General features: G+C 39.5%; 1 protein-coding gene across 1 annotated transcript in view; it reads left to right on the top strand.

Annotated features, from left to right (window-relative positions):
- LOC109463582 overlaps window positions 1–13982 on the top strand; it is a 21386-nt gene extending 7404 nt beyond the window's left edge. The window contains exons 2-5 of the mRNA XM_019760433.1: window positions 9355–9428; window positions 10943–11086; window positions 11517–11654; window positions 12216–13982. Of these exons, the coding sequence (XP_019615992.1) occupies window positions 9359–9428; window positions 10943–11086; window positions 11517–11654; window positions 12216–12352 (489 nt within the window). The 5' untranslated portion in view covers window positions 9355–9358 and the 3' untranslated portion in view covers window positions 12353–13982. The remainder of the gene's footprint in view (window positions 1–9354; window positions 9429–10942; window positions 11087–11516; window positions 11655–12215) is intronic.
- Window positions 13983–15544: the final 1562 nt, after the last annotated feature.

The raw sequence follows: 15544 nt of genomic DNA, 5'->3' as shown, positions 1-15544 counted from the left end.
TCACAATGTTGAAGACTAAGCATTACATTTACAGGAAGTCAGCAGATACAGGGAAACCAGCTAGAGATCATACAGTATATGGTCTGTGGTATAACTTGCCTGTGCTTAAAAATTATAGCCTGGGTGCCAAGCCCATAGCACACTGAACACAAAGTATCTCACAGTGAGCCTCACTGAGATACGTTGTGTTCAGTGTGCTATGGGTTTGGCACCTAGGCTAAAAAATTACCACCAAGCCAACCAAAGGTTTGGTACGGTACTACCCAGGCTATAGTTTACTAGATAGGTTGTCGGGTCTCTTTTGCCTTTTTGGTGAAATTTCAAATGACCTTAAGAAAAGTCAGTTGAGGTGGTCACCTGACCAGGTTTCAAACAACTTTCCCTCACACAGTCACTTCGTGGTTTTAAACAAATCCTGTGAACCAGGAGTATGAAGGGTCATCTACAGGGCACTTTTGTAACATGTAAGTGATACAGCGTGAAATCTAAATCTGCTGATACTGTTCATATAATACCCGGTATACATTAATAAACATACACAATCAGGCTGTCCCTAGACTTGTCTTCCCACGAAATCAAATTGCAGTCATTAAGATAATTTTCTTTATTTGTACCCACATTTTAGTAGTGGTTCTATAGTTATGGCAGGTACTACTAGTAGTACAGATGCCTGCCCTGACTTGCCCTGAGAGTTTCAGGTCACTGGAGTAAACTGATACATCTTCCATGAAATCTCAATTTGCTGAAACAACACACAGAGCAATGGAGACTGTTTTTGTAAAGTCTCGTAAGATTTCTTTAGCCTGGTACTTGCTACATAGAGTAAATTGAAGCTATAATATATTTTGGGGGATCTGAGATCATGCTGAATTTGACTGACACAAAGACAAGACTACATGTAACAGATCTATAAACTGTAGACGAAGATAACCAAAGGTATCTCAAAATATTTACTTCGAAATTAGGTCAAGCAGTATCAACCATCTGCCAGTTTCTAGATCATCATAGTACAGTAATCTATAAAAAAAATCTCCAGCATTTCTTGACCATAGAGTTGTCAAATGTACAACTGAAGTACAATGTTTGTAACTGAGATGAGAATAAGTGTCCTCTGGCACAGTGAGTGTGACCTACAGACATGAAAGAAAATGTAACTGGTTCAGTATTAATATAACTAACTTCAGTATTCATTTATTCTGAAGGATGGGTATATGATTATAAAGAGTTTCTTGGCTTCTCTTCACCATCATAAGAGAGGCTGAATTTGCAGCCAATTTGACACATACAGCTACCACATTCTGCCTGTGAACATATGCAAATCATAACTCCCAAGGGATTTAAAAAATTTTTGCAGTTCAAAACTTTAGAGGTTAAAACAGATGATATGAAATTGAATGAAGCATCATAGTTATCTATCCTAGAGTACAGAACCTTTTTTCGGCCAGCTTTGAGTGATTTTCAAATGTTCAATTTTCACGCGCAAAAAAGGTTGAAATATGCGCGTGAAAGAATCTGCTTGAAAATAACTGAAATTTAAGAATTATATCTAATATCTATTGTCTCATCTTACAATACAAAACCTTATACTGGGAAAAATGTCTTGTGACAACTTTGAGTAGATTTCAAATGATTTGCAAGGTAACCTATTCCCAGGGGACCTACAGAATCAGTAGTTTTTAAAGCAAAGACCACAGCTAATAGATGGAAAATTATATCATGGGATCACTTTTTCCTGTCGTTAAATTTTGTACTATACATTTTCTGACATATTTCAGGAAATTAATTTTTCACGCGCAAATTTTTCACGCGCAGAAAACCCGTTCCCCGGGCTGGCAAAGGTAGTACAAAGCGAACAGGGGCTAGTAAAAACCTTTAACGCACGAGTCCTATATCCCCAGTCGGCTTAGAAGGATACGGAACTTCTATATACTTAAGGCCGCACGAAAAAAGAAACATTGAGCTTTTCGGTGCCCCTAAGATCATGCACGTCAAATCCCGCGTGTATACTTTGTATAAATTAATATGTGCTTCTGAAGGGCTTGAAGTCACATCCTGTACCGAACTTGAATAATAAGTGTATTGTATGTAAAATTGTATAAGTGGTACAAAAATACCTCAGAATTTTACCTCTCAAACAACGTACCGAGGCTACTCAAACGTGTATTTAGAGAGAAAGAAAATTGCAATGTATGTTGCTATTCATCCAGCTAATCTAAAACCTGGAAAAGTCTAATGGTGACATTTACTAATGCAGGCGCGAGGCAGGTTGACTAATTTATGTCCCACGCTTTGTGTGAGATAATGTGCTTTCAGCACCGGATGGCAGTCCCCCATAACATCGTTAAGTCATGATAATGTTTCCGCCTTTTCTCTTAGAATTCTAAACTAGAAGTCCCACGGTACCTAGTGCAAGCATCCTTGGAGTGCTATTGCCATCATCCTATTACAAAAGAGGCCACATTTCAAACTACTTAGAAAAAAAGCCAGCTATTTGAACTGTAGTTACTCCCATCTTACATACATACCGAAAAGAACAAGCTCTATATATAGAGGCAATACAATAATCTTCAACTAGATCTTTTGGTGGCTACAAAGACAGTATCAAATTGGCCAGGCTGTATCCATTTGCCAGACAGTATCAAATTGGGCAGGCAGTTAACATTTGCCACTCAAAGGTGTTTTCTTTCATGTAGGCAGGGTAGAACAAAGATACCAGTACCAAAAGGGGAGCCTCTGCCTGGAGAGTAGCAATACAACATAGATTGTCGTCTGCTAAAAAAGATAATTATCTTCTTGTTGATGACATGTTAATAACCATATCAATGCAAACACCTGCGGTTTTGAAAGCTATTCTAATTAACCAACTTATTATCAGATCTTATCAAGCTTTTATCTTATCTTCCCTCAGATTTATCAATTATGTTCGACAAGAAAGAATTTTATCTACTTCAATGAAGACATTTTCTTCTCTCAAAATACAGAAAACTGAATTTTAAAATTCAAGACTGTGAATTCGAAGTACCTACCTAAATTAATGATACCTATTTTCATTCAACACACGATCGCTAATACTTGCGTACATGCATCGGTCCCTCTTGTATAATACATATAAGCTTGCAAAACCCCTGATGCTCGTTAAATACACGGTGAAAATTAGGTCACAAGTAGTCTCCTGTGCAGGCTTCTAGCGAGGTGACAGAGTTTGTTTCTGCGAGAGGCTAGAGCGGCGGTTTCTTTTGAGTTCGCTGCAGTACAATAACAAGCCGTTAGGGAGCCCTAAAATCTAATCAATTTGAGGTCGTATCAAGACCTACCCACATACCAAGTTTCATGACAATCCATCATTACATTCGTTACTTTTCGTGTTAAACCACACACACGCACACACACACACACACACACACACACACACATACACACGCACGCACGCACGCGCGCAGGCATACACACGCACATGCACACACACACGCACACTCATACACACACACTCATACACACGCACACACGCACTCACACACACACACACACACACACACACACACACACACACATACACACTTAGAATACATACACACGCGCACACACACAAACGCGACCGAAAGAAATAAACTTCTTGCTAGGTAATAAACGCTGCAGCTCAAAAAAGTCTGCAAACGAGGCTAGCCCAAAGGTACATCAGCTTGGAACGTGACCAAACTACGACTCTCCCAAATCCTGAGGCCTTGCTGCCATGGCAACGGCGAACTCATTTGCATAATTGGACGGTAACGTTCATCGATTTTAGTCAGGCGCCTGAGATTGAATCAGCGCGTTTCTCAGAAGGCCATGGCAAAGGCTTGTACCTTTGGGTGGTCCCGGCAACAGAGGGAGGCTGATGATACCATAACAAACTCTCGCGGGATTTCGCGATGAAACTTTGCGCGTTCTCGCGGGAGTTTATCAATTCTCGCGAGAGTTGGACCGTGTCGAGTGTATGCATACACACCCGGATGTTCTGCTCAGTGAATGTGATATGAATATTTGGAAGATGCATGTATACTAAGATGTAAAATATATGATATGAATCTTTATTGCATGTTCTTGCCCAGATGAGCTAAATGCCCAAGAGGATATGCAGTATGTAAAACATAAGTATTTCATACTGGTACGCTATATTCAACCACATTTTTCTTGTCAGAATATCTGTTGTTGCACATTCCTACTGTGGTTGTTTCTTTTTCCGATGGTAAGCTAGACGTCATACTACTTATGCTGAAACAAACACAAACACAATGTAGCACTAGAAAATAATGAGTCTGAAACATCGCCCACATGCAGTAAAAGCAAGCCTCTGGCAATAGTTGGACGAAAACGCATTAAAAGTCTGACGTCAAAAGCATACGGAAATGGCTGTTCGGAAATTAAATCAACAGGGCGTAATTCTAACAGTGTGATTCTAACGTGGAATGAATGCAGCCTTCTGACAAGTGTCATAACAGCTACTAGTCCCAAAATCTATTTCTGTCCAAATCCATCCGTGCAAAGCCAGCCTAAAACCATTTCAAATCTGAAGCGTTTTTCATTTCGTGCAGGCTTGTGGCAGCATTACTTTGAGTCTTTGACACACTACCATGCTTTAACTCTAAGCCATGCCGAAATGGCTCTATTTTGTTTCGCCATTGGAAAAAAGGGAATGCGTATGAAAATGGCTGCAGCGCGAATGTCTATAGGTTCATACCAGGTGCTATAATGGCTGTTCGGGTATTAGATTTAATAGGACGGGAAGCTTTACTGTTAAATGATCCCTCTGCGCTAATATAATCGACCGTTTCGCTGCACGACAGTTTATATTCCCAATAGAGGCTAGAGTCACGTTTCAGATTAATTCATCCTTAAGGTTTATACCTGCCATATGTCAATTTAAATGCTTATATGACCAACGTTGGTGAACCAGCAGTGTGAAATTTAGGCATAACAAATCTATTTTCTATCTGAACGCAATTGTAGGAGGAAATTATAAACCCCCTGCCTGAAAACGGACAAACCCTCATATTATAGCATTCAACATTGAGAGAGCAAAAGGAATTCATATCTGCATCATATTCATGTAGCTTCAAGCACCTAAAAACACCAATTAAAATATGTTCCCCACCGGCGTAAGAAAGAAAAATATTCACCCATTAAAAACCCAGATGAAAGCTGCAGCTCTTGTTACCGTAGAACACGATGCGCCGTGAATATTAAGTCCCCAGCGCCTTTATCTATCCAGCATATAATCTGTATTCTACGAGGGTGTTTCGACTCAGAAGGCCTGCTCACTGCATGTTTTAATGTGACTTGAAGGCGCCATAGTACATGTAGAGGCTTACTGGCAGCTCACAAGAAACAATGGAAGAAGTAAATTTAAAGATTCACGGCGCCATAGGAAAATGTAACATGACCTGAATAAAAGAATAAACGACAAAATGAGAAAGACACCAAATAAAGAAGAAATTTGAAAATTTGAGACTCACAAGAAACAATGGAAGAAGTAAGCTTAAAGATTCACGGCGCCTATGGTAAATGTAAATGTAAGATTCATGACATGAATGAAAGAATAAACGATGAAATGAGAGAGACAAAATAAAGGAGGACTTTGAAAATCTGAGACAGTTTTATTTTCATGTTACAGGACTTGGATGCTGTCCCGTAGCCAGTTGTTAAAAGATCACAAAATTTTTCTCATTAATTCTGGCAGGCGAACGCTACATAAAAGGCTGGAAGGCAACGACAAAACGACACAATAAAGTATAAAGGAATAATAATGGTCTGGGACTGGTTTTGTGCATGTTGTAGGATTTGGTTGCTACCCTGCAGCTAGCAGCTTAAAAGATATAAAATTTACATCATTAATTCTGAAAGACCAATTATACTACACGTACATACCTCAGCGACAAGCAACGACAAAGCGGCTTATATTCATGCTATGAAAATTTGAGTCCACCCTACGGCTGGTAGTCGATAATCGAAAGACTTTCCTCATTAATTCTAAAAGATGAACACTACAAACGCAGTGACAGATCGACAAAATAAAAAAAAATAAAAAATTTCGGATAGTTTATGTTGGAAGATTCGGTAGCCACCCAGCCTCTAGCACCAGAAAGATTTTCCTAGAGATTTCCCTCACTGATTCTATAAGACGAATGCAGCAAAGCTCCACAGGCAACGAGCCAGCGCAAACTAAATCATTCAGAACGACCGAGTGCCGTAATATCGATGTTCAACGCCGGGGTGATTCATGGCGAAGCCCCGCCATGCTGTTTATCTTCCTACTAGACAAATTTCTTGTCACGACTCAACGGTATTACTTGCACAAGTCGGCCGTTTTTCATCGTCATTTGTTCGTGAATCTTGGTAAATATCGACAGCTTTGCGATGCATTGTCTTAAGTGCCTTCCAAAAATGTATTTCCGTGCTCGATAACGTTACACACGACCTTGGAATGGCGATGAAAGGGAAGAAACTAAGTTGGACTAAAATGTATTGTAGTTTCAAGGTCGAACACGTCCGCCATTTTGGTTCTGCCGCCATATTGGCACGCGGTGATTGATGGGAACGTTTAGTACGATTAATGTCAAATAAAACACACGCTGTAAACCAATCGATATTCGGAATGAATTTCTGTCAACAGATCCTGAGATATGTGAAAGGATATCGATGTAATACATCAAAATATGGATAACAGAGACGACTGTATATTGGCTTTCAAAGGGCTAGTCTTCTGACCGACATGTTCAAAACGCTTACTTACCTCAGATGAGTTCTAGTCCATATAGAAACGTTAAATATTGTAAACTTATAATTTCAAGAAAAGACCGTATTTTCAAGATATTACGATTGTACGTTACAACGTACTAGTATGTAGTAACGCAATTGTCTATACCCTTTCTACTTTCTATCATTTAGTTGGAAATGACATATATTCGGATGTTGATCTTTTGCATGGTTTATTGAGGAAAAACTCTCCTTTAGCTGCCCACCCGAGGGTGACAACTATTCTTCCAGGAGAGTACATGAAATATAACAATACATCAATATACAATTACATACACATTACATAGTTATTTAAAAGAAACAAATGGTGAATAAAAGGAAGTTATTAACGTAGGGGTCAGTGTGACTTTCGCGCAAGCTATCGGCCAATTTTCACCCTGGCTGAAACGCCGAAGTTTGACAGCTTGTCGATGAGTAGCTGGGGGCCATCTGTCTTCCTGCTGTCGGTTCGTGTCGACTTGAATAATCACCACCACATCCCTGAATAAATCCCCGGCGCCGATATTGCCTTGTGGGAAAATGAAAGTTACACTTAATAAGTTTTGCGCTGAGGCGCGGCTTCGCGCGGTGTGATAAGAGAAAGTCGATTGAAACGCGATGAATGTTTACGAAATTGGATGAACGCGGACTAAAATGGGATTAAAGAGGCCCTCTTAAGGTAATAAAAATCGTCGAGGCGAAACGTGTCTGTGCAAGGGTGTTATATCAGAGCTGCCCGGTCGGTTTCAACGACAAGGAAATACAGGATTTTAATATTTGTCCATGTTGGAGTACAATGTACATATGCCAACATGCTGAGGCTATATTTTACATGGATGCCAGGGGATGCTTCAGACTATAACCATTGTGATGATAATGAAAAACCAGTATAAATCTACTAATATGAGGTTTAGGTTATAAAAGTTGTGCTGCTCAGACCTCAAACCATGACAAGATTCCCCGCAGAATAGAACGTTCCCGATCGAACACCGAATTCGAAATAGAACAGGGGGTTCGACGTGTTCGATGGTCCATTATGCGACGCACGTCTTCGAAATCGATTGACCGTTATAGGGAGGTGCCAATCATTTGGACTGTAATTTGGGAACGGGGGGCTCGTTTTTAAACTGTTGCTTGCGGGTAAATCTAACCATTATGTTGTCAAAACTGCTGTGTGTGTGTATGGAAACGTGTTACCTTTGTATTTAGCTTGAAAATTTTGAAAATATCGATTGTGGTTGAAAACTAGGGCTGTAAAACAAGACGTTTCGAAATTTCCTTGTCGGGATGAAGAAGGCCGTGAATTAATGGCGACCTTTCAACTGCAACGTTTCGCCAGTTGGGAAATAACAAACGCCGGGTCTCATTACCTTCAACGGTCGCCACACCTGGCTAGGTCGATACTACCTTCCAGCTCAAGGGACATATGAATGTCACAGCACATTACAGCATGCAGCAATGAGATGCTCAACCCCCAACAGAGCCAAGCAGTTTACTTCAGTATTCGATTCGTGTTGTAGTACATGCTATCGCACCATTTTTCTTTGCGTGGGCGCGCCACACTCTTCATCTATAACGCCATATAGCAATGAATTCGTAATCCCCATAAATACGTATGAATCCCAGCCTAGTCCAACTCAGACTTATAGGCAATATATATGATCCACCTAACATAATTCCCTCAAAAAGCAATAAAGCTACCCTCGAGTCCATGACTGGAATTTAAAGAAGACAGAATATAAGATGTGGGGATGGAGCCATTACTAGTACTAGTAGATTACTAGTAGATGAATTCCAAGTCCTTAAAAACTGCTTGCACCAAGGGCTGTTTTTGCTAGCTGTTTTTGGATATGCTCACGAAGATGTGCATACATTGTTCGGAGTAAATGAAATGGCGTACTCAATGTAGAAAAAGCCCCCCTGTTCCAGTGACGCACGCAATTTTTGTCGGTCTGAATTGGTCTATTCTTTGCAACTAAGAAGCAAGGAACTCAGGAAGAACTCTCAACACAAGAGGTCTAAAAACAACAGTCAGGATGTACTGATTGTTTGACGTCACACGGGAACAGCGGAGGTGTATTCTGGCGTGCTGCCACGGGTCTGTGCGTCAGAACTTGCGTACGGTGACGTCTTGTTGATGTAAAATGATAATTTAATTACCAATCTCAACTCCTACCTCGGAAATGACTCTAGGCGATCTTGTCTATTTCTATGTATGCCTCTACCCAAAGAAGTTCTGATTCTAAATATTACCGTTTGTATGTTTCTGGTTGAACAATATAACTCCAGAGGATATTTGTATTGATTGTTCTGATATTTGGGATGTGGACGTGGTTCAGTCTTGACCTACCAAAGAAATTTTTAAGTGTAAAAATTTTTGAACCCTGGTGACTTTCCTTGGTACTGCAGCGGAAGTTGGGGATAGCGGGAGTTCTGAACATGGTCAAGAATGTAAGATAGTTGATAGGTACTAGTCTTCATTTCTAGAAGACTATATTATGAGTTAAGTACCTAAAGTAAGGAATTCTAAGAAAATGATATGTTTGAGTAACTAATGTGTCTATTTGTTGTTGTTTTTTACAGAAAGATGCGTCACCTGTGCCTGTTTACCCTTGTGATCCTGTTGGCCGTGTGCCACCAGTCCCTGGCTGGCAAACGTAAGATTCACGTCACTTTCTTATTTGTGTTAAACAGTACCTTTATCAATTCATGGCAAGCATTAAAAACAAGATGAACTGATTAAGAAAACCTCGTTCAGCCCTTTAAAGCAGATCAACAGTGATCAAGATCGCAAGGTTAAAAGAAAAGAGAGGAAGTTGTACATCGGACATCAATACTTCTCGTTATATACATGTCTAGTACAGTATTGCACATAGATAGCCTTTTAAGACACATAATACCTTAACAGTTACTGTTTAAAGGTTCCTAAGCATTAAAACAGTTTATTTTTGGGAAAACCCTTCTAAATAAAGGCTTGAAAGCCAAAGCATGTTGGAGGTAATCTTCACATGGCTTAAGTCCCTTAATGTCTGGACGGCTACTGTTTAAAGGTTAGCAAATATGAAAACATTTATTTTTGGGAAAACTACTAAAAGACTTAATGACCAAAATGTAGTGGAAGTAATCTTCACATGACTTTTTCTTAAATCTTTTAAGAAACTTAATGCCTTGAAGGCTACTGTTTAAAGGTTAGCAAACATCAAAACAATTTATTTTCGGGGAAAATGACCAAAATGTAGTGGAGGTAAGCTTCATGTGACTTGTCGTAAATCTTTTAGGACACTTAATGTCTTGACGGCTATTGTTTAAAGGTTAGTAAACATTAAAACGATTCATATATTTTGGGAAACAGAAAACTATTAAAGCCCTTTAAGGCCAAAACGTGATGGAGCTTAACTTCACGTGACTTTTCCTAAATCTTTTAAGACACTTAATACCTTAACGGCTACTCCCGAAAGGTTACCAAGCCTTAAAACCGTTTATTCCGAGAAACAGTACTAAACGACTTGAGGACATAATGCGCCGTATAGCCTAGGGATTACATTTTGAAGAGGCTGTATAACCTATAACGCTGTGACATTTGGTCAGGCCGAGTTAACCTTTTTTGACACATGGCATCTAAATGTGAGCATGGATAAAGGCTACCAATAAAACATTATATACCTGTACAGTCAGTATAACCACCTTTGGCAAGTGGCTAACGCCCCAGGCACGCGGAGAGGCAGCAGCTGGTTTCATTATACTGAACGACCTTTGTACTAAATTGCACCTCTAACTGCTAGTGTTAGGACCAAATCTTTGAACCTACTAACACTGATTGCATTACTAGCTTCTCTAAACAAATAAAGTCAATGACCTGAACCACACTATTCCGATGTACATTGACCCTCATGGAGCAAAAATTCCCAACAAGCTGACGGAAAATGGTTACTGGAAGGGCCCTGTGCTGATGTTTAGGGTACCACCCAGAAAACAAAGGACTCAGCTTGGGTCTTGTTTCTGCATTTTTAAATGCCAAAAGTATGAAATTAAATGCTGATTAAAATGTGCTGATGTGAAGCAGTATGTGTCAATATCACAAAGATTGCCTTTTTCAGATCATTTCCAGTTTTGCTTCTCTGAAATCGCGTTGGATGCCTTTGACGTGTTCTTAATACTTTTTTCTCCTTAGAAAAGCGCGAGAAGTGCCAGTATGACGTCACCAGGGGACAGTGTGACGACGCCACCAAGAAGATGACGATCACCAAGACACCGAAGGAAGGTCAGCCGGAGTCATGCGAGGTCAAGACTATCGAGAAGCGCTGCAAGGGCCGCAGTAAGTCCGCCTTATTGTTTGTTTGTTTGTTTGTTTGTTTAGTTAGTTATTTATTTAAACACCATAAGTCTACTACAGGGGCTAGGGTTTTTAGGGCATTTTTAACGTTAGAAAAGAGGATATTGTTCTTGATATATTTTAAGACTATTAAATATTTGACATATTTTGTTCTCGTCATATATTCGTCATTTTTAGACGTCTACGAGCCTGTTGTATGAAATGCGCTGCTGTGTGGTGTGGTGCCCTTGGGAAAGGCACTTCACACGACTTTCCTCACTTCGCTCAGGTGAAAATGAGTATTGTCTTGTCCCCTGTGTTTGTGGCGGCATTAGTATCAGTTGAAACTTGAGTGTGCCGTAACCACGTCCTGTGGTGACATGTTGGAATATGAAAAATTTTTTAAGAAATTGAAGCAAATTTCTTGTTGCAGGAGTGAAGTGCCAGTTCCAGAAGCCGACCATCACCCCCTGTACCGACGGGAAGCGGACCGTGACCCGCCAGCCTGTGGAAGGCAGCGACCCCGCCTGCCAGCCCAAAACCAGGACCAGGAACTGCAGGGCACAGAAGAGTCAGTATTCATATACATTATATTATATCTATATGTATTAGCAATGATACTCACACATTCCTTCTTGCACTGAGTGCGTAGATCACACCAGGCCAACCAGCTCCCTCCATCTCTTTCTGTTTTGGGCGAGTCTCTGTGCTTTGTTCAAGGTGGTGCTGCCCAGTGCTAGGTCCTTGGCTAGGCAATGATACGAATACAAGTCAATACAAAGTCAGCACAGGCAGACTCGGTTGGTAACGGCTGACCCACAAAAAAGTACAGATGCAATGGAAAATGAATAAGTAAATAAGAATGTGATATAACAATACAAATCCTATTTTAGTGTTATAAAAGAAATACACAGGGCCAGTACACAGGCCAGCCCCCATTTAGTCACCCTTTTGTCTTGAAAAAATGGACGCAGAAACTCATATTAATATTTTTAATGAGTCTTTTTGTGAATGCATGCACATTGTACATACATATTTGTACTTGTACTGTGTCTTTCAATGTACCCAAAATTAAGAAATCCATTCATTCATAAACATCTAAATACATGACTTTTGTTTACCGTTAATGCAGCCAAGTGCACGTTCGGACCGTGGGGAGACTTCGGTGAGTGCGTGGAGGGCGTGAAGACCAGGAGCCGCCCGGTGCTGTCTGGGGACCAGGCTAAGTGCGCTGCCAAGGCAACCAAGACCAAGAGCTGCCAGAACTAGACTTCCGGACTGATCTGCTGCTAAATTCTCCACACTTTTCTTCAGCATTGCAATCCTCTGCCTAGCTTAAAAAGAAGCTACCTGATTGGCTTGTTTTCGTTAATAAAATTAACGATTCCTATTCATTGAACTCTTACTATGGACTTTATGTTCAAACAGTATTACATAAACTTGGTCATAACCATCCACCTGATTGGTCAGTTTCATTGCGTACAGTCAGATTTCAAGGAAACTGGCCAATAGGGGAACCTCTTGTCTATAACAGCCAACAACCTCACGTTTTTGGATTCACATGAAGCAAAAGTGTGGAGAATTGCAGTGTATGGAAACAGACAGAATTGCGTGACAAGAAATTTGGAGTATTTTAGAAAAAGAAGCTTCAGGCGGATTTCAGACACGAAGGTAGAAAGATTAAGTCAATGTCACGTTAAATATAGATTTTTTCGATTGAAACGTCACGAGAATATGCCACCTTTTATTTACAGTATACAACACACATAATACTAAATATATCTTTTATTATTTCCTTGTCGTAGATACATAGAAACTGTTTTTGAGTATTGTATACACACAACTTAGTACATTTTTATTTTGCTGATGTAGATACGGGTAAATTGTAAGTGGGTGTGAAGATGAGAGTGAAAAAATAAAAGTTTTGAAAATTTCATTGTGTACAAAAATGATCGTTTTGGGGGAAGAGACTTAATCCGTTAAAACTGTTTTTTTTTTTTTGAAAATGAAAACTACATTGTGTCAAATTTATATAGTGTTTGAATATTGACGGGGAATCATATACCAAGGTGAAATTGTCCGATGGGCATGCCGAAATTGACAAAGTCTTGAGTATTGAAATGGATTTTGGGGAGGGGGAAATGTTGTAACAATATCTACTTAAAAGTTTTGTAGAAAAAAGCCATATATATACACTAACACTATACTTAATCCAGTACTATATATCCAGTACAGTATTGTCTTTCTACAAGAAAAATATGAAATATAATTCGTCACAACCAAGTCTTCAAAAGTATAAATGATTTAAATTCTAGTAACTTGGTAATCCCGTTAGTTGTTTTGGCCATATTCTGTGGAATTTTTTTTTTCTTCAAGATATTTCATAGTTTGTAGAAAGACATTATAACGGTTGTATAGGTGCCAATGATTTTACTCGGACAGAAACACTCCAAAAAAATAATATTTGACATAAAATCTAGTTATTGTTGCATGTTGCATTATGTATCCATGACAAAAAGTCGACAGCAAAACATTCCAGTACGAAAAGCATTCTAGTATTAAGATACGACAACGATGTAAAATCATTGACATCTCGATACCATTTTACATAATAATGTTTAAGTAAGTCAAAACTGGGCTGCAATGAAGGAAAATGAAATGTTATGTATGTTCTGTACTAACCTGTCACCACAAGGTGCGTTGTACACAGCCTTCGTCGTTGTATTCACACTTGTCCGTGTCAGCAAAAAACAACTCTACTTACAAAATACGACCTCTGTGACAGTATATAATAACATGCTTTTGTGTATTGACCACACTCACAGTATTATAGATTATGTTCGTACTTTACACTGCTCTCTGCAAAATAATAAATAAAAAGCCGTCATCTTGTGCAAAATAGGGTCATCGTGTCTTTTGATTATGGAGTGTTTATTGCCTTCGACTGAAGGCTATGCCTTCGGAGAAGGTTATGAAATCGGGTTTGCACTGTTTGGCAGATTAGGCACGATAACTCTTGAAGGCAAGGTCCGAGGTTCACGATTTTTGGCAGGCAGGTTGATTTAGGGGTGGCCATTGTCAAGGCTAAAAATGGGCTTCGTGGGGGGTTCCTAAGTCACTGTAGTTGACCTTGGTTTTTGGTGTTTTTTCCTTGTCATCAAGATATCTCGAGAATCCTTAAATGGATGTTCATTATTTTTAGTGGGCAAGTTACCGTTGAAAATGCCGAGGTCAAGTTCAAAGATGGGCCCCGTGGGGGTTTCTATGTCACTGCAGTTGACCTTTGTTTCTTGTGTTTTTTCTTGTCATCAAGATAACTCGAGAATCTTTAAATGGATGTTCAAGTTTTTTAGTTGGCAAGTTACCATTGACAATACCAAGGTCAAGTTCGGATATGGGCTTCGTGGGGGGTCCCCACGTCATTGAATTAGAAAGTACTGCAGCGAAACTTCTGGTTTTTAAATCTCGTGATATGGACGTGCTAGGGTCATGATTTTTAGATGGTAGGTAGCTCTCGTGCTCAGAAAGAAGTGCCGTAAGTTTGGGCCCCGTAGCAGCTTATTTGGGAAATGCAGAGGCATTTGTTTGAAAATGTTTGAAGTAGGATAGCTCAAGAACCGGTTGACGGATTGTTGTTATTTTTGGTATCTCGGTAGCTTAAGTGATGCTTGACCTAATTAGATGACAATTATGCAAATCACAATCTAATTTACATAATTAATGACAAAAGTCTATAAATCTGCTGCGTTCCATGATAGAACAATTGAAATGGTGGCATATTTAAACAAGAGGAAGAGGAACATTGACAGATATTAATTATGTAAATTGTGACCCAATTTGATTAATTAATAAGAGAAATCTATATGTCTTTCATACTGCACTAGACCTTTTTGGTTTCCACCCTCTGTGGATTACATTGCTTTATGCCCACAAGGATAGCTGGAAAAAACTTTCCTGTTTGTTGAAACAACAGAATCCTTGCGAAATTGGCGAAAGTGGCGCTTAATGCTGCATTAATACTGAAAGTTTTAATACTGGGTTAATGCTGGGTTAACGACTCGGCCAGCCTTCAAACACACATAGATACATCATTCATAATGTACAATGTAGAAAAGGCAATCTTTCTTTTTATTAATATTTGTTACATGTACTGGAGCAACTGCATAACTCTTGTAAAATTTGTAAACCCTGACACAAGACTGCACAAATGTACACGCTAATGTTGTAGGGAATACAGGAAACCTATTCATATCTAGGTTAAAACAACAAGTTACAGACAGGAAGCTGTCAACATTGGTTTTAGTTGAAAAAACGTTTTCTTTGAAATTGTTTGTTGAAAAAACATTAGTGGCCCAGTGCCCCAGCAGAGCGTGCTTTATTTGACAGGTCTGTGGCCCCCAGTGTGAACATCTGGAATTAGCCTGGTTGCCAGACCCATAGCACACTGGACACAAAGTATCT

This window comes from Branchiostoma belcheri, unplaced genomic scaffold (genome assembly GCF_001625305.1).
Source record: "Branchiostoma belcheri isolate BF01 breed outbred unplaced genomic scaffold, Haploidv18h27 scaffold128, whole genome shotgun sequence".
Classification (NCBI taxonomy): domain Eukaryota; kingdom Metazoa; phylum Chordata; class Leptocardii; order Amphioxiformes; family Branchiostomatidae; genus Branchiostoma; species Branchiostoma belcheri.
Note: the sequence above shows the minus strand (reverse complement) of the source record. Positions and strands in the feature narration are given on the sequence as shown.